At 31.5% G+C, this 19,574-nt stretch overlaps 1 protein-coding gene across 1 annotated transcript; it reads right to left on the bottom strand.

Annotated features, from left to right (window-relative positions):
• Nucleotides 1-329: 329 nt before the first annotated feature.
• LOC111676955 (F-box/LRR-repeat protein 7) lies at nt 330-3,785 on the bottom strand. The gene is made up of 4 exons (XM_046949681.1): nt 2,835-3,785; nt 1,582-2,421; nt 1,333-1,512; nt 330-1,264 (listed from the first exon to the last, which is right to left on the bottom strand). The coding sequence occupies exons 1-4, from the start codon at nt 3,742-3,744 to the stop codon at nt 729-731; spliced, it is 2,466 nt and encodes an 821-aa protein (XP_046805637.1). The 5' UTR covers nt 3,745-3,785; the 3' UTR covers nt 330-728.
• Nucleotides 3,786-19,574: the final 15,789 nt, after the last annotated feature.

Below are 19,574 nucleotides of genomic sequence, written 5' to 3'. Positions count from 1 at the left end.
GTATTACTTAAATGGATCATAAACTCTAATAATTTTTACTGGATTTTGATAATTTCTTCGGAATAATCAAAATTTTGAAATTAAATTGGAATGTTTTAATTATTTTTAATGATCTAAAATTTCGAAACTACAAATATGAAAAAAATCAAATTTAAATTGTGCCTCCAAAATTAAAAATTGTCAAATAAAGTTTGAACCAAAATATGATTTTGTGACCCCATCTTTGTTTCAAAATTTGTCAGTACAATTTAAATATTATTTATTTGCAAAAACTGCTTTCAAAACGCTTTGCATTTTTTTTATTGAAAATTATAATAATTTATTTATAAAGAAAACAAAACAAATGCCAGGTCTAATACAAAATTACTAATGCATTAAGCTAAAAAAAATAATAATAATAAAAATTCTTTTAAATATTTTTCAATTTTATAAATATTCAATACTTGATTTTATGTTATTTAAATAGAAATTCCTAAAACTAAATCTAATTACAATTGATTTAGATTTGTTTAGTTTCTAAAAAAAAATTAAATAATTTACAATTTTTAGCTAAAAGAAATTTTTGTTCTAAAAAATATAAAAATAAAAATTTAAATAATTTTTAAATTATATAAAAAAAAAATTCAAATAATTTTGCTTAAAAAATAAATTTTCTTAAATAAGTACATATGTACAGTTAGAGGAGCGCGTTAGGATAGTAGGAGACTCTAAATAGGTTGTTTCTTTTCTTAACAAAATCCCGGATTTGTATGCTCTATAATACAACGTTTACAATATTTCTTAACCGCTCTATAGCCTTCAATGGATATTTGACAATCTTGTATATTTAATTGCTGCAGACCGCGACAGTAATACGCTATACATTGTACCCCACGATCGGTAATCATATCACAATTACGTAAACTTAATTTCTTTAAATTCGGACAACTTTCGGCCAGAGCTCTTAGGCCAGCATCACTGACATCACATTTACCAATATCGAGTGCCCGCAAACGTGGACATGAACGTGCCAGTACGGTAATGGAATCATCACTAACCGCCTCACAACCTCGGGCATTGAGATAACGTAATTTATAGCAACGTCTTGCTATGACTTTAAGACCCGCATCAGATACCCGATCACATTTGGCTACGGATAGATAGCGTAAAGCAGCTCCCAGTTTGGCCAATTCATAAAGACCGAAATCGGTTATGTTAAGGCAATCGGAAACGCTAAGCTCTTTTAGGGCTATGCAAAAGCTTGGCACAAATTTTAGACCTGCATCTGTTGAATAACATAAAGTATTTGTTACTAAATCCGTAAATCGGGAATATTATTATAAGACCTCTTACCTGTAATTTGTATGCAGCGTCTTAAATAAAGATACACCAGTTGAGGACAATTTTTGACCACAATTTTTAGACCCACATCATCTAAAGCTGTACAATCGGTTAAATCTAAATATTGTAATAAAAGTCTTCTAGGTGGTTCCAAATTTGGATTCGGTGTTATGGTATTAATTTGCGTGCAACCTTAAACATAAAGAAAAATTTAATAAAAATTATTTTTTTCGCCATTTTTTTTAATTACCCCAAACTTACCCGTTACATCCAAATGCTGTACATTGGTACATTTGGTCAAGACATCTACTAGAGCCTGATTAGAGACATTAACACATGTCTGCAGCTGCAGATGTGTTAATTCCGGACATCTTCGGGTCAACAATTGCAAGCCCTTATCCGATATACGGCAACCATCGGCCAACATTACTCGCTCCACTTCAGGACATGAACCATTGCGGGTTTGTCCACACAATTGGCGAAAAATCATTTTTAAAGCCTTATCACCATTCAGGTGTTCCCCTTTTAGAGTAATAACTTTCCACAAAACCGGACGCCAGGCCAACTGTTCGAATCGTCGGCAAACTCGCGCTAAACTACACAATTCACAACTATCGAACCATTGGAAAATTTTCAAAATGGCCTCGTCGGGCAAACGATCAAATAGGGGACCCGATCTAAATGGTCCCTTTTTCGACCATGGTGGTGGTCCCGTCTCCACATGTCTTCTTGCTATGGCCGCTGCCGCCGACATGGCAGCCGGTGGTGGATGATGAACTATACTGTGCGTTGTTATGGTATTCGGATGATGGCCAGTGGGTGAGGGTGATACCAAAGTGGCATAGCCCTGATCTAGACTAGGTGAAAATCTGCCTAAATTACACAGACCATCGGATAAACTTTTCACTTTGCTGTGATGATAGCGCTGATCCAAGGCCAAATTCGATGAGGAGGAGGTGTTGTTATTTGAACTGGAAAAGTTGTCGATATGATTCGATGAACTGAAGGCATTGGCGGGTGAGTTGGTGCGATTTAAGAGATAACGATCTGAACCACTTGTTTCACTGGGACTCGAGGCGCGATGGTGCAGCAGATGAGAATCTGTAAGAAATTAGGTGGATTAAAATGTAATCCATCAAATTGAATTTAATGTGAAAAATATTCAGCTTATTACAAATAAAAATAGCTATGTCTATTCAGCTAACAAGAATACAATTCAGCAAATCAACTATGTATACTATAAAAATGTTATTCAGCTGAACAAAAATGTAATTCAGCAAACTAAATAAACACGAACTAAATTCAGCAAAACAAAATTATTGAAATTATTGATGTTTATAAAATATCTTTAATTCAGCAACCGAAAACTTAATTCAGCTAACAAAAGTTATTAAATAATTTAATATTTTCTTTTTAAATTTCATTAGTTTTACAATTCAGCTAAAGAAAAACGTAATTCATCTGATGAAAACACAATTCAGCTAAGGTTAATTTTAAATTATAAAAACACTCACCTTGTAGTCTCTCATTGGCATCACTAAAATCACACATACTCCGCAGACCATCCTCCAGATAATAACGCTCACTCTGATAATTACTAGCCTCCGAACCCAATGGCAAACCACGTATGGCACTACCCAAGTATAAAGCATCCATTTTCTTTTCCAAATAATATTGAGCATTGCGACCATTACCATTTGTAGAGGCCCCCACCGGTACAGTACCACGACCATTTTGATGACGTGTTAAGCGACTGTTGGTAGTGCCAGGAGCAGCATCACTTGAATCCTCGGTATCGGCACTATTACTATGTAATACATAGGCACTAGGCCCCCGTTCATGGCGTCCATATTGTATTAAGTGTTCGAGGGCTAAAAAATTACGCTGTTGATTGGCATTAACGCCCACACATAAATTTGATCTCTGCTGTTGTTGGGCCGTACGTCCCACCGAGGCTGAGCTAGGCAATACCGTTGAACCATTTAGCGGATGCTGTCGTCCTCTCAACTCAAAAGTTGCTGCTTTATGCAGTATAGGCTGAGGCTGATCTAAAGAACTTTGTGACGATGATCTTGAGAGATCATACAACTGAGCAGTCACCTGTCTTTCTTGTGTATTATTTTTGGCACTTTGTGTTGTATCCTCTAAATCTCCTCTCAGGCCATCGACAGTATCTCCCTGTTGCGAAACCGAACTGGTGTGATAAATAATATCCGTATCGGTGTCTATACTAAGATCGGGAGATTTACGAGACATTTGATAAACTTGGGGATCCAAAGGACTTGAACTTAATGGATGATGAAAGGTAGACTGATGTAGACCATTCAAAGAGTCCATTACCGCATTGCTAGTACGTCCCAACGAGGCCAACGGACATTCTAAACTTGTAGGCGCTGCAGCGCGTCTAGCTGTTTGATGAGACATTCTTATAGAGTTGCTTTACAAGATTACTCCATTAAATCTGCAAATAAAGTAATAAAAAAAATGCATGGTTTAAAAAAAGCGCTATAAAACGTTGGCAGTGTTTTCAATAATTTGTTAAACATACAAATTACATATGTTAAGCTGTTTATTTTTAAAGGAATTTACTAAATTAAAAAGTCATTACCAACCGTAAGAGGAATAATAATAAAAAAAAACTAAGTAAAGTAGTAAAAGAAAAACTACTCAAGGAGTACAAGTATGAAACTAGCATGAGCAGGCAATTGTTGTAGTTTTGAGAAGAAGTTGAAGAAACAATATCATTTAAATCTGTTTTTTGTATTGCAGATTTTGTTGTTGTTATTGTTGCTTTTCAGAAATGTCTTCTTAAGATGCCAACTCATAAATATTAAACTCTATGCATATGCACACCACACTTCCTAGTAATGCATCAGGCAATAAGGAAACAATATATTGTATCGATATCACTTTTGACACTTTCCAACGACAGCTTACTAAAAACAAGATCCAAAATGTTCTTCAAATGTATGTGTGTTTATGGAGTGTAAGTAAACTGTTGTTGCTGCTGCAGCAGTTGCTGATGATGATGACGATGATTCTTATTGCTGCTGCTTAAAAAATATGGCGGTTGGCGGATTTTTAGACCTAGCACTGTGGGGCTGGGAATGTTTGTTTGGGCTTAATATTGCATAAAGTTTCCTAGACGAACATCGTGTTTAAGATTTCTTTTCTGCTCGAAAAGTGTTTTCCGAAAATATGAAATTTTTTATAAGAAAACTGAACTAGAACTGTAGTAGAACTGAACTAGAACTAGAACTGAACTAGAACTGAACTAGAACTGAACTAGAACTGAACTAGAACTGAACTAGAACTGAACTAGAACTGAACTAGAACTGAACTAGAACTTAACTGGAACTGAACTAAAAATGAACAAGAATTGAACTAGAATTGAACTAGAACTGAACTAGAACTGAACTAGAACTGAACTAGAACTGAAATAGAACTGAACTAGAACTGAACTAGAACTTAACTAGAACTGAACTATAACTGAACTCGATTAGAACTAAAACTGAAATAAAACTGAACAAGAACTGAAGTTGACATGAACTAGAACTAAAATAGAAGTAGAATTGAACAAGAACTGAAGTTGAACTGAACTAGAACTAAGATAGAATTATACACGAACTAAACATAAATTCAATTAGAACTGAACTAGAATTCAACAAAAAAATTTGTTTAGCATTTCAAGAAATTACATAGTTATCAATATAAAAAAATACTAGAAGGTGTTATGATTACGTTATATGCATCCAATATAGTCAACATCATAACATTACTATAAAGAAAAGATCACACCATAGTAAACTATAAATACAAAATAAAATTTAAAATCAATTTTAGTTTCAAAACATTTAACCATAAATTTTAAACCTATACGCTTTTAGCTTAAGTACATTCTTAATGTCTTTTTTCGAACTGTTTACAGACCACTGCACACACGTTAATCTTACGATCTTAAGTCATTTGTTGTATGGACACCAGATTTCTTCTCTCTGTTTAAACTTACGAGTAAATAAGAAAATAATATATAAACAAACAAACATGATTCCAGCAACAACTCTTAGTTAGCAATCATCCGTAGTTTGATGTTATAGTTTTTTTTTCTTTGCTTCCACTACTCAACCAGTATCCACCGCCACAAACACCTACGCCTACGCATCTACTAAGACTTTCTTAATGTATGTTCGTATGTTAAGTCTGGCTGCTAGCTCGCCTGCCTAGAGTTTGTGTGACAATTTAAGAAATATTCTTAAAAGAAAACCTTAAAAAAAACTTTGCTTTTAAAAGAAATATACTTGTGTATACACATTTATAAACAAACAAAGAATTTCACACTAGATCTATAAAACTAATGGCATATAAATTCTCATTTAAAGTGTAGCATTCACAATAGGAATGTCAACACTCGTTAGACAGCAGCAGGAGGAAGAGGAGAAGAGTAAACCAAGATTCTAACCAGCCAAATAGTCATCGAGCCTTGCCGTTTATATAAACTTAACGTCATCCATGTACAGAAAAAATGTTTATAATAGCAATGTAGAGGGAAACGGAAATGCGTTCATTTTTCAAAACTTTACAAGTCCACAAAGAACAGCTTAAAACTTTAAAGTTAATAAAGCAATTTCTAAAGCCTAGCCCAAACATCTACTAGCCAGCCAGCTACAAATGGTATGCATTTTAAAAAAGGCTTAACGATTTTTTTTCTATTCCTTTCATTCTTTTAATTTTACTTTTTTGTGTATTTTGTATTGCTTATAGCTATATAGTAGTTTTGTGAATGCACTATGGGTTGAGGTTTGGAGATATGAAATTGTTCTATTTCAGCTTTAATTTAATTTTAGTTCAGTTGTAGATCAGTTCCAGTTCTCAGGTTTAGTTCAGTTCTAGTTCTAATCGAGTTCAGTTCTAATTCAGTTCAAGTTCAGTTCTAGTTCAGTTCTAGTTCAGTTCTAGTTCAGTTCTAGTTCAGTTCTAGTTCAGTTCTAGTTCAGTTCTAGTTCAGTTCTAGTTCAGTTCTAATTCAATTCTAGTTCAGTTCTAGTTCAGTTCTAGTTCAGTTCTAGTTCAGTTCTAGTTCAGTTCTAGTTCAGTTCTAATTCAGTTCAAGTTCAGTTCTGGTTCAATTCTAGTTCAGTTCTAGTTCAGTTCTACTTCAGTTCTAGTTCAGTTCTGCTGATACTACTTAACTGAATGCAAGTGCCGGATGTATTATAGTCATCAAGAAATCATAAATTCTTAGAATGTAGGTGTTAAGGGAGTGTTTACATAGTGAACTGGTCAAAGTCAAGCTCAAGAACATTATATGTATTTTATTAAGTGTATGGATCGTATATCACTCATTCAATTGCCCCTGATTGCTTAATAAAGCTGACTATTTTATCTGCTAATGGAATTTCTATTAGTTTACAGAACACAGTTTTGATCTCTGTCGGTTTTAGAAGAGAATTATGAAATAATCACTATGAAGTGTTTAAATAAATTTTCTTTAAAAATACAAAAATACATATATAATTTAAGTTCGCAGTATTTTAAACGATATTATCGAACAACTGTAAACCTTGTTTTCACAATTTACATACAAAGTCTTTTTTGCCAATAGCAAAATTCCCTCTGTCTACCCACATTAACAACTAACATATTTTATTACTCTTACTCTCTCGCTCGCATACATAGAGACATTCTTTCATTTTCGCCTTTTTGCTGTTCACAGCAATAAAGATTGTCAATGATTTGACAATTATCTGATTTTTAATCACTTCCATGAATCTTATATTCTATCTTTTCTGTTAATCTGTTATTATGAATCAAATGAAATTGCATCCCCCTTAAAGATCGATATTATTGCAACACGGTTAGAGAGAGAGAGAGAGATAGAGAAAGAGTATGTATGTGTGTGTGAGTTTTGCAAATTGTCCATTGTCCATTCATTCATCCACAAATCTTTTATCTTAATAACTACAAAACCACCTTAAACATTAAAGTTACAAAATGAAACAAGAGCCTTATGACACAACAAAACCCTCTTCAAAAGATTTAAAGCTTCTTTTTTTGTTGTAGTTTTTGTTCTCTTGTTTTGTCGTTTTTGTTGTGATGGAAAATAAACTTGTTGTTGGCAAAATAAGAAGAAAAAGTGGAAGAAATACCTATCGAAAAATTGACTATGGAAAATAAAATGATATAAAAAATTTAGAGCTACCAACATCAGTAACAACATCAGAGTATCAACATCATCAATGTAGTCAGAAAGAGAGATAGATGTGTGTTGAGATGTAATATTACAGTATAATAAAGTATATTTCAAACAGATACTTAAATTGACTAAAGAAAACTGATTTATATGACCTTGACTATAGACTAGTATAAAGTTGTGACTTCAGATTAGTCTACAATTTTTAATATAGATCAGTTTGTAGCCTTGTCTGTAGATCGGTGTATATTCTTGATTAATCATCAGTCTGTAGTGTTGACTATAGATCAGTCGTAGTCTTGATCAAAGATCAGTGTGTAAAGTCTTGACTGTACACCTACGTTTTTACAATCGACTCTTGACTATAGATCAGTATATGATATTGTCTATAAATCAGTAAAAGTATTAACTCTATATGTATAGTAGGCTACAGTTTGGACTATAGATCAGTAAATATCCATGACTATAGATTAGTTTATAGTTAATATTAATAGTCTGTAGTCATGAGTTTTGATCTATAGTCTATACATCGGTCTATGTTCTTGAATATTACCCTTTAGTCTTGCCTTTAGATCAATCTTTAGTCTTGAGTTCAGATCCATCTAAAGTATTGATCATTACTTGAATAGTTGTATATTTCTATATATCAGTCAATAGTCTTGACTATTGATCATTATATATTCTTGACTAAAGATCATTCTATAGACTGATTATTTATAGTTATATAAGTCTATAAACATAACTATAAATCAATATAAAACCTTGAAAATTGTCTCCATTATTAACTGTCACAGTGTTATTTCAAGTATGCTTACATACATATACATGTATTTACAGGATCAATGATAAAAAATACAAAAAACATTGCAAGAATTTCCATAGCTTTGGGGAAATTTTTTGTAAAAGACCAACATAGTAAGCGAGCAATTTACTATAAATATGTGTTTGTGTGGACCGATGCAACATCCACCATAATTCCTCTATCGATCGAAACAACCATCGACAATACACCAAACAACATCTTCGTCATAATCATCTTTGATGTTGAGTATATTTTGTTGTTGGCCAACGAACGACACATTACTGTATAAAGATTTTGTGTAAGTGGAGTTTTGTACTATACCAGCAGCAACAAAAATCTGATGATGCAGATGAAAATGATGATGATGGTGGTGGTTGTATATGGAACTCATTTGCGTATCAGCGTAGAAATTTACATATTGGCCGGTCGGTCGGTTGGTTGGTTGTTTGGGGACGTTTTGGAGTAAATGTATTATTTGCTGTAAGTTGCTCATCATAATCACAGTCATAAAATATGTTGTTATTGTGGTTATTGCTGTTGTTGTTGTTGTTGGTGATTCTGCAGCAAAGTCATACTCTAAGCTTATCAGTATCGCCAACAATAAATGCAACCCAAACAAATGAAAAGCAAACCACCAGCCCAGTCAACCAAACGATCAACCAACCAACAAACCAACCCGATTGGGGCTGGTATGAGAATACAGCCATGCATCATTTATGCTTAAATGTTTAAATGCATGGACATGTGTAAGCAATGCCGGAAAGCCGTTGCCAATGCAGTAAAGACGCCTATTTGTGGCATTTAATGCCTCTGGAGTTTAATACACTAAACAGAAGACAACGATGATGGTGGTGGTTGCAATGACTATGAAGATGATGGCCATGATGATGGAGAGCAAAACAGTTGAAAAAAGAAATATTATATAAATATGCAGCAAAATTTAATAAGCGTGTTATACTATAAACTATTTAGAGGAGGGGAACATTTGTAGCAACAATATAAAAATAAATTCTACAAAATTATTCTCTATGCCAAATATTTGGGGAAATGTAATAGATTTAGAAATTGAGAAGATTTTCTTAAGATTTTTGATTTTGATTGATCAGTCTATATATTAGTCTATAGTATTAACTACAGATCATTCTATAGTCTTGACTATAGATCATTCTATAGTCTTGACTAAAGATCATTCTATAGTCTTGACTATAGATCATTCTATAGCCTTGACTATAGATCATTATATAGTCTTGACTATAGATCATTATATAGCCTTGACTATAGATCATTCTATAGTCTTGACTATAGATCATTATATAGCCTTGACTATAGATCATTCTTTAGTGTTGACTACAGTTTATTCTATAGTTTTGACTAAAGATCATTCTATAGTCTTGACTATAGATCATTATATAGCCTTGACAATAGATCATTCTATAGCCTTGACTATAGATCATTCTATAGCCTTGACTATAGATCATTATATAGCCTTGACTATAGATCATTCTATAGTCTTGACTATAGATCATTCTATAGTCTTGACTATAGATCATTCTATAGTCTTGACTATAGATCATTCTATAGTCTTGACTATAAATCATTCTTTAGTGTTGACTGCAGTTCATTCTATAGTTTGACTAAAGATCATTCTATAGTCTTGACTATAGATCATTCTATAGTCTTGACTATAGATCATTCCATAGTCATGACTATAGATCATTCTTTAGTGTTGACTACAATTCATTCTATAGTTTTGACTATAGATCATTCTATAGTCTTGACTATAGATCATTCTATAGAATTGACTATACATCATTCTATATTCTTGAATATAGATCTTTCTATAGTCTTGATTATTGATCATTCTATAGTGTTGACTATAGATCATTCTATATTCTTGACTATTAATCATTATAGAGTTTTTAGCCTATAATCTTGACTATTGATCATTCTATGGTCTCTTCCATAGACCATTCTTTAGTCTTGACGTTAGATTAGTCTTTAGATCATTATGTAATTTAGAGTCAAGATTATAGATCAGTGTAAAGACCGTTTAGTAGTCCTGGATATGAATCGGTCTGTAGCCCTTACTAGTTTATTGCTGGATTATAGATCAGTCAATTGTCTCAAATATAGATTAATCTACAATCTAGATTATAAATCAATCTATTGTATTCACGATAAATAAATTTATATTATTGACTATAGTACAGTCTAAATTCTTGACTACATCGGTCTGTCTTGTCTTGTTTATATTTAATACATTTCGATCCCTGAATTTCAATACAATCCTATTAGCAGGTGTTTTTGTTTTCAATTTATATCAAACAAATTTTTATGAATTTCTTTCATACTTCAAAAATACTCAATACAGGTGGTTGAAATTGAAAATTTTTTAATACAATTTTATATTGTGATAGTTTTTTTTCATAAGTCTAACAAAATTCTAAATAATAAGGATTAGAAATCTGTTGAAACAAAATATCTATGGCGAATATAAAGAGTATAAATTCTATGAGTAATCAATTGTCTGCTGTTGAGTTGTCCAAATTGAGCGCTGTTCTAAAACAACTACGGCAAACTCTCAGAAATCAGCAAAAATGGCAAAAGCTTTCTAAAGTAAAAATTTTTAAATTCAAAAGAAAATTAAAAATTAATATAAAAAATCAACGGAAATTAGAGAAGAAAATTATGAAATTAAAAAATAATTTACAAAAAATAAGAAAAACTCTTAGAGAAAAAAGACGTAAAAAACGTTTAAAGCAAAAAGCTCGACTAAAGCATTTAAAAGAAATGGCGGCTGAGCGCAAAACTTTACGCAAAATATATTTCAGAGAACTTAAAAAGCAAAGAGCAAGAAAATATAGAGCTAAAAAGAAAGCAAAGAAAGAATCTTTGATTCTTAAAAAAATAAGAATGAAGATTCAAGAAACGGAGCAGGAATTGGAGAATTTGGAAGAAGAGGAAATTTTTATGAGAAGACAAATTAAATATTATAAAGAAACTATACAGGCCTTAGACTTGCGGGGTTTAAAGAAGGAAATAAGAAAAATTAAAAGAAAATGGCTGATTTTGAAAAGAATGCAATCTAGTGAAACTAAGGAATTAGATGGAATAATGAACTATAATGACAAATATAGAAATAAAATGATGAGATATAGGAAAAGAAAACCAAGAATAAAAACTTTTAAGAGTTATAACACGCGTTCGCAGCAAAGTATTAAAGAGTCTAGTTTGGAGCGAACAAAATTAGGACATAAAATGGGAGAGTTAAAGAGTAAAGATTCTAAGAGAATGATCCTTAAGAAAAGATCAATTAACAGAATCAAGAAAATATCTAAAGTGAAAGATTTAAAAAGATCTGAATTAATTTCAACACCTTCTGAATTAACTAAAACAAACATAAGTGGCTTAGGAGAGACATCAACGGATGATATTAGGGAAATGGGTCATAAAAAATTAAAGAGTAAAAAGCTTAAAGCTTCAGAAGCAACTAACAAATCTCTGAGCAAAATTTATGCTAAAGTTGAAGATACAGACAAATCTGCTGAAATACGGGATATACCTAAGGACTACCAAACATCCGAAGTTTCGGAAATTGAAATGGATAAGAAAACGGATTTAAACAAAAGAAAATCTTCTAAAGTTTATAAAAGAGCTACCAGATCAAGTACAATTTATACAAAACCAGCTAAACAAACTAGTGAAAGCGCTATAGAAAGTCTTAAGGAGGGAATTAAGGAAATCACACGTATAAGACAACCTATAGAACCCCAACCAATAGGTGATAAGAAAGAGGAGAGTGAAGATATGAAACGATCTTCAAGAGTTACATCAAAACGATCTGTAAAACGTAAGAGAAAACCTAAACGAAGTCACTCTTCATATGGAGATTATAAAACTCCTCCTACAACCACCACCACCACTACCACGGAAAGTAATGAAAGTGAAGTACCAGGTCTGGAAGTTAAGAGATCTGAAATGAAAAACAAAGCAAAACTAAAGAAAATTTCCAAAGCAAAAAGTTCCAATAAAATAACAAAAGATATTAGTGCAGAAAGAGAAAATCTAAAAGAAAGTTTTGAAGCAGACATATTGGAACTTACCGATCAATATGACAAACCCCTCAAAGATAACGATGTGGTAAGAGTTAAACGTTTATCTTTGCGTTTAGATGAACTGAGAAGAAGATATAACCAACTTAAGCCTAGAAGAAAACTAAAGTGGCATTTTTATCGAAAACCAGTAGATGAAAGAACTTTACAATCAATATCTGTGCCCAAAGGTCTAAAACGATTAATATTTAAGCCAAGAAATCTACAAAGACAATCCGATGATTTGGAAACAGAACTAGAAGAGCAAGAACTAGACAAAGTTTCCGAAACATCTGCTATTAAGGAAGAAGTCGCTGAAATGTATGAACTAAAATCTCCAATTTGTTTGTATAAAATAAAAGAAGATAAAATATTGTCTTTTGTACCTCGAATTAGAAAATTACCCTCGATGGAACAGGATAAACTTACTCAAAACTTAATAAAAACTGAGAAAGTTATAAATAAAGAGATATCACCGCGAAAAGCTGTTACTATAATGGAAAGTAAAGAGGAACCGGAAGTAGTGAGAGAAGCCGAACAAGTTGGTGATTTTGTAGGCGAAAAAGAGCAGGATATTCAAACTTTATTTCCTGTTAAAGCTAAAGATGATAAAACTAAACCCTCTCTAGATACTTCTTACAGAAAGTCTACCAAAGCTAGGAAACCTATTAACCAAAATTATGAACACGTTTTTCCAAAACCTCTTAAAGTTAAAAAGAAACCGAAAACCCAGAAAAGACAATCTGAAATGTCTAAAAAAATCTTTACACTAGACGAGAGTGATGAAGATTTAGAGGAACAAGAACAGGAACTACAAAGCCATGAAGAACCAAAACCTACTGCAGCAGTTTCCTTATATAAACTTAAAGATAAACAAATTATACCTTATTTACCACCTACTCAGCCCATTACACCAACACAAGTGCCTCCATTATCTAAACCCAAAAAATCTTCCGTTTATGATGAAAAATTTTTCCAAAATTTGGTTAAAACCCAAAGAGCCACCATCACTGAGAAATTACTAGTACAAAGGAAAAAACAACAAGAGTTGGCAAAAGAAAAAGCCGAAAGAGAGGAAGAGCAAGCTAGAGAATACTATAGAAAATCTCGGGCTAATCTTTATCGAAGACGTAGTACCAGTCTGTCGGAAAGTACTATGATGGATAATCTAATAAAAAGTGCTATGAAAAGTAATTATAATCTAGCCGAAGTCATACCCACAAATGTACCCATAGTTGATGAAAATCTTTTAAAAAATATACATAAAAGTCATAAGATCGGTATCAAAGATATATTGTCTTCGACCGATAACGATTGGTCTTCACTTTTAAAGGTATCACAGGTTAATTTGAAAGTGAATACTCCTTTAAATGTAGCACTTTTACCCACAACTTCGGCAAATATATTGGAAAAAGGGGAAAAAGTTCAATCTGAAACTGTAACTTCAGTTAAGGAAGAAGTTAAAATGGAACAACAACCAAAATCAATACAAGAAGTACAATTCGATACATTATCATTTGATGAATTGGTAAATGTAGATGATTTAATAAAATCTACTCTGGCCAGACAAGCCGCAGATGAAAGGAAACTTGTGGCCAAGACCAAACGGAAAAAGAAATCAAAAAAGATAATAAAAGAGTTAGAACAGAAACCATCTTCGATTGAAACTGAAGAATTAAGAATTATTTGTAGCAGTTGTGGTATGACTAGTTTGCAACCTGGTGGTCCTTGTTGTCCTCTAATCGTAAAAAAATAAATGTTTTTGTTGTTGTTGTTTTTAATAAACATAATTGTTTCCTATAAAATCGATGTTCTATGGTTGTATCGTGGTATGTCGTAATTTTTTTATAATTAATTTGTTTTTGTTACAAAAACTTTTATTTGAAAAATTTTTATGACTTACAACGCTACAACGATACGACATCGATTGTGAATTGAATAAATATTTGTTACTTTTTTTTATTAAAAATTTTCAAAATTTCTCTCGTTTTTTTAATTTTTTAAAAAATTTCTCTTTTTGGAAGAAAATGTCTGATATCTCTTTTATATAGAGAATTTCTATAAATTCGCTTTTTATAGAAAATATCGAATTATCAATAAATTCTCTTTTTTATATAGATATGACATCGAATTGAATAAATATTTGTTATTTTTTTATTAAAAATTGTCGAAATTTCGAAAATTTCTCTCGCTTGTTTAAAAATTTTAAAAACATTGCTCTTTTTTGATGAAAATGTTGGCAGATATCTCTTGCATATAGAAAATTTCCAAAAATTCTCTTTTTATAGAAAATATCGACATTTTTCGATAAATTCTTTTCTTTATAGAGAATTTTTGATGGTTGGCGCGCGAACAGTCAATTAGAGTCGAAAATACTCCGCCTTGACCGGATCACTCCACTTGTCAGATGTAGTTTTGTATAGTATTAGATACAGCCTATAGCCGATCCAAATCCAGATATCTTACCAAGGTGAGGTATGAAGTAGTTTTAAAGAAAACGGTTTCTTTTTATGGTTAGAGCAGGGCATTCGCTGAAAAGATGGAAGACCGTTTATTCCGTTTCTCTGTCTTTGCAACCGCTACAGTGTTCATTGCAGGATAGCTCAAGCCAAGACTTGCATGTCTTCCTAACATCCAGTGCCCTGTAATTATAGTCATTGTTCTCGATATACTTATCCCTTCTACTTCGGTTTATAAAGAGTGGCGCACAACACTAAGTAGAAATACAAGGCGGTTATTTGTTTATACCCTACACCACTATAGTAGGGAGGGTATTATGTGTTGATGCTGATGTTTGTTACACCCAAAAATATTGGTCCTATACCCACCTTAAAGAATACCAATTGGCTCAATTTCTGAGTCGATTTAGCTAAGTCCGGCTGTCCGTCCGTATGTCTGAATGTCTGCCTGTGTGCGCACGCTACAATTTTCAAGATTACTCAATGAAATTTGGCACACACTCTTCTTTTGGTCCAACGGCGAACGCTATTAGAAACAAGTAAGAAATTATAGTCGGGCGAGGCCGATAAAAGAATATTTATCAAAATTCGCAGCACCATAGGAATTCATATACTACGACGTTCTCATTAGTTAGACAATGCAAAGAAGGTCTGTCAAAGGATGGGTTGCCTGTCTGGCATCACCTTTGATTGGGTCTCTGCGCAGAGGGACTATTTTGGAAATGAACAGGCAAATGAGCTTGTCAGAACGGGATCAGGGCTTTATATCTCTAAAGTCGTTCCAGTAGCAACTGCGTTAGGTTTTATTAAAAGTAGTATCCTCAGATTCTATTGTTACAGAGACGTTCCCCCCGGGCCATGTTACCTTGGCGAAACCTCCGCCTTGGTGTTATTACAATCCCGAGGTATAAAGAGGTGGCCAATACCTCCAGTCTGACCGGGACTGAAAAATTGGTTACAGTGCTTGCATAGATTGCCAGAGGTCAGACCAGAGCACCGCATAATCTGGTACTACGGGTGGCCTGTTGCTTGAAGGACAATGTTCTGGCTGGTCAGTTGGTTGAGGTTCCTTCGGAATCCACGTAGTGGCTGTGGTTTACGGACGGATGCATGATAATAGTCAATATTTCGGGATAAGTTCGGTGCTGTTGCCGAAAACAACAGATACCCCACAGTTGAGTGACTGTGGGACTAAGCGTTGGAAATGAGTTGGTATTAATTGTATATGGTATGGGATGACTGTGAGATTCGGCGGGCCCCACCCGTCTACCTAATGAATGTGTTGTATGAATGATATGTGTGCTGGTTTGAATGATGATTGATGAAAGGTATCATATACATTTGATACTATTAAATTTTCCTTCCTTGTCCAGATATGTTTAGAGTTTACTCTGTTCATATCAGAATTACCACAGTGTGTCCCAGTGAGTAAGAACAATGTCCACGGCTTATTGATGAATCGTACTTCGGTCTACCGGTTATGTCTCTAGGTGCTGTTGCCGAATCAACAGAGGCCATCCAAGAGATGGCTCGAGTACTCCAGCAAAGTACTTGTGCATGGACTGGTCAGAACCAATGTACAAAAGTTGTCACCTGCGTTCTTCATTGAAAAACAAAGGGGCGATGGTAGTCCGTTATCAAGTCTACCCAGTTGATGAAAAAGACCACCATGTGATAAGTCCGTCAAGGCGGGTGCTCACATTAAAACTCTTGACATTCCTGTCCCAGGGACGAACCATTGAAAATGGTTAATATCGGTTCATTATTTCATCTAGCCCCCTTACAACTGAACCCCCGAATAGGGCTTGTAGACCTTGTAATCAAAATACAGGTCGCAATTATGGAGATAATGCAATGAAGTTTGGCACATGATCTTCTATGGTAGCGTAGATGATTTTGAAAATTATTATATATCCATTATTTCACCTAGCCCCCATATATCTGAACCCGCCGTATACTCGTATGTCGAAAAAAACCAAGTTCTATACTAGCCTGCAAAACCAAGTTCTATACTAGCCTGGATGGCCCTCATAAAATGTATAATTATAGGGCCTCATTTGACCCAAGCTCCTATAAAAAGTCCCCTTAAAAATTTGACTTCAATGTCCACAGTTTTATTCAACAATAAATGGCTTAAGTATATCTGAGGCAAGGTACAATTCAACTTAAATGTTTTATTATGAAAACTTAATCACATGTTACTTTTTGTAACAGGTGTAGGGTATTATATGGTCGACCTTGCCCGACTATAATTTCTTATTTACCTTTTTATATTAAACATTTGTTTTCAATTCTATTTTCTATATATTTTGATTAATTGTTTTTTATAAAACTGTTCGATAAAGTTTGATTTTTTGTTATAAAATTTTAATTTCTATTTTTAAAAAATTTTCAAAAAAATTTTATAGAAAATCTTTTCGTTTAAAGATTTATTTTAATATTTTATCATTTTAAAAAAAAAAACTCTCAAAATGTTTTCGTTATAAAACTAAATTTTGATGACATTTCTTTTAATAGAAAATTAAAAAAATATAAATTTTTTATAAATTTTTTGTTAAATTATCTCTTTAAATAATTATTTTTCATTTTTTTTTTAATTTTCAAAACTATCGCTTTATTACAAAAATATCAAAAATTTGAAAATTATTCAATTAATCTCATTTAAATTTTCCGTTATTTAGTATATTATTTAGTTTTAAATTTCATGTTTTCTTTTATTCTTAGCAACTATTTACCATCCTAACCCTCTATTACAAACTAAAATTTCCCGAACAATAGAAGATGATTATTCTTTCCAACAAATAAACTCAATTAAATGAAAAATTAGGCTTTTATTCTTTTCACCACATGCTAAACATAAAAATAATCAAATAAAATCATCATGAACAAAACAAAAACTTCGACTAAGAACGGAAGAATGTTGAAAATCTAGTTCTTATAACATTAAACCATTTTTCTTTAGTGTTTTTCTTCACACCAATTATGAAACGAGTAGGTATTTATATATTTTTTTTCATTCAGTCATTTAAAATTATTTCAATTTCATTCATTTTATTGAATTAGTACAAGAATTTATTTGAAAATTATGTTAATTACTTTTATGTGGTTGTTTGTGTGTGTGTGTTTTTTTCTTCTTTTTTTTTTTTATCAAAAGTGAGATGTGTCGAACACCTTGTGTGGTTTTTAAAAAAATTATTTAAAATTTTTAAATTCTATTGTAGTTTTTTTCTTGTAAAATGATTTGTTATTTTTAGTCTTTCATAAGTTTTATAGTTGACAAAAGAAATTTATTTTAAACTCTACCAACGCGCAGTTACTTTCTGAAGTTCTTTTTTTTTTTTTTTTTAATCTTAAAGTTAAAGAATTTGGCTCCGTCTTTGTCTACTTTGTGATGATTTGTTTTAAATATAAAACAAAAGTTTTATTTTTATTACTTTCAAATGCATTGTTTCCGTATTGGAAATTTGTATTTCTGTAACAATTATTTTAAAATCATTTCACTGGCAGCAGCAAATGGGGTGTGAAGTGATTATGGGTTTTTTTCTAATTCAACTAAAAAGTCGGAAGAAGTTTTTGGATTTTTTATCTATAAAAGTGAAATTTTTGAATATAAAAGTTAATATTAATAAATTTAAATTTTTATATTTTTATATTCGTAAATATTTTTTATAGAAAATTTTCGATCAAATTTATTTCTTTTTATAAGAAATTTTCTTTTTATATTAAATTTTCGATAAAATTTCTTTCTATAGGAAATTTTCCATATAATATTCTTTTTATAGGGAATTTTCGATAAAATTTCTTATTTTAGGAAATTTTTGATGAAATATCTTTTTATAGGAATTTTTCGATAAAATTTATTTTTATAGGAAAATTTCGATATAAATTCTTTTTTAGGGTAAATTTTGATAAAATTGTTTTTAAGGAAAAATTTTGATAAAATTTCGTTGTTTTTAGAAATTTTTCATTAAAATTTCTTTTTATAGGAATTTTTCGATAAAATTTCTTTTTATAAAAAATTTTCGTTAAAATTTCTTTTTATTGGAATTTTTCGTTAAAATTTCTTTTTGTAGGAATTTTTCGATAAACTTTTCTTTTTATAGGAAATTTTCAATAAAATTTCTTTTTATAGGAAATTTTTAATAAAATTTCTTTTTATAGGATATCTATATATATAAAATTCTAACGTTACTGACTGACTGACTGACTGACTGATTGACTGATTCATCATCGCACAGCCTAAACGGTTAAAGCTAAAGAGCTGAAATTTAAAATAATCGATAAGATTTATTGTTATAGAAAATAATCAATAAGATTTCTTTTTTTAAAAATTTTTCGATAAATTGCATTATTTTGTAGAAACTTTTCGATAAATTTCTTTTTTTTTTTAATGTTTAATGTATATTCTTTTTTTTTATAGAAACTTATTAATAAATTTTCCTTTTTGTAACAGCTATTCGATAAATTTCCTTTTTTGTAGGATATTTAAAAAAAATTTAATTTTTTAAAGAAAATTTTCGATAAATGTACTTTTTTATAGAAAACTTTTAAAAATGTTTCCTTTTTTATAAATTTCAATATATAGAAACTGTTCGATAATTTTTATCTTTTTGTTAAAAATTGTCGATAAATTTTCGCTTTTTCTAAAAAAAAAAATAATTTTTAAGGAAATTTTAAATTTTTTTTATTGAAATCTTTTTAAAAAGAAAATT

This window comes from Lucilia cuprina, chromosome 4 (assembly GCF_022045245.1).
Source record: "Lucilia cuprina isolate Lc7/37 chromosome 4, ASM2204524v1, whole genome shotgun sequence".
NCBI classification, from domain to species: Eukaryota; Metazoa; Arthropoda; class Insecta; order Diptera; family Calliphoridae; genus Lucilia; species Lucilia cuprina.
Note: the sequence above shows the minus strand (reverse complement) of the source record. Positions and strands in the feature narration are given on the sequence as shown.

Bases quoted from the DNA above. Each gene is read 5' to 3' on its own strand.
- LOC111676955 (XM_046949681.1), bottom strand. From the start codon at position 3,744: ATGTCTCATCAAACAGCTAGACGCGCTGCAGCGCCTACAAGTTTAGAA. The intron at 1,513-1,581 runs GTAAGTTTGGGG...TTTATGTTTAAG, and splicing joins ACAGCATTTGGATGTAACGG to GTTGCACGCAAATTAATACC. The intron at 1,265-1,332 runs GTAAGAGGTCTT...GTTATTCAACAG, and splicing joins ACGCTGCATACAAATTACAG to ATGCAGGTCTAAAATTTGTG.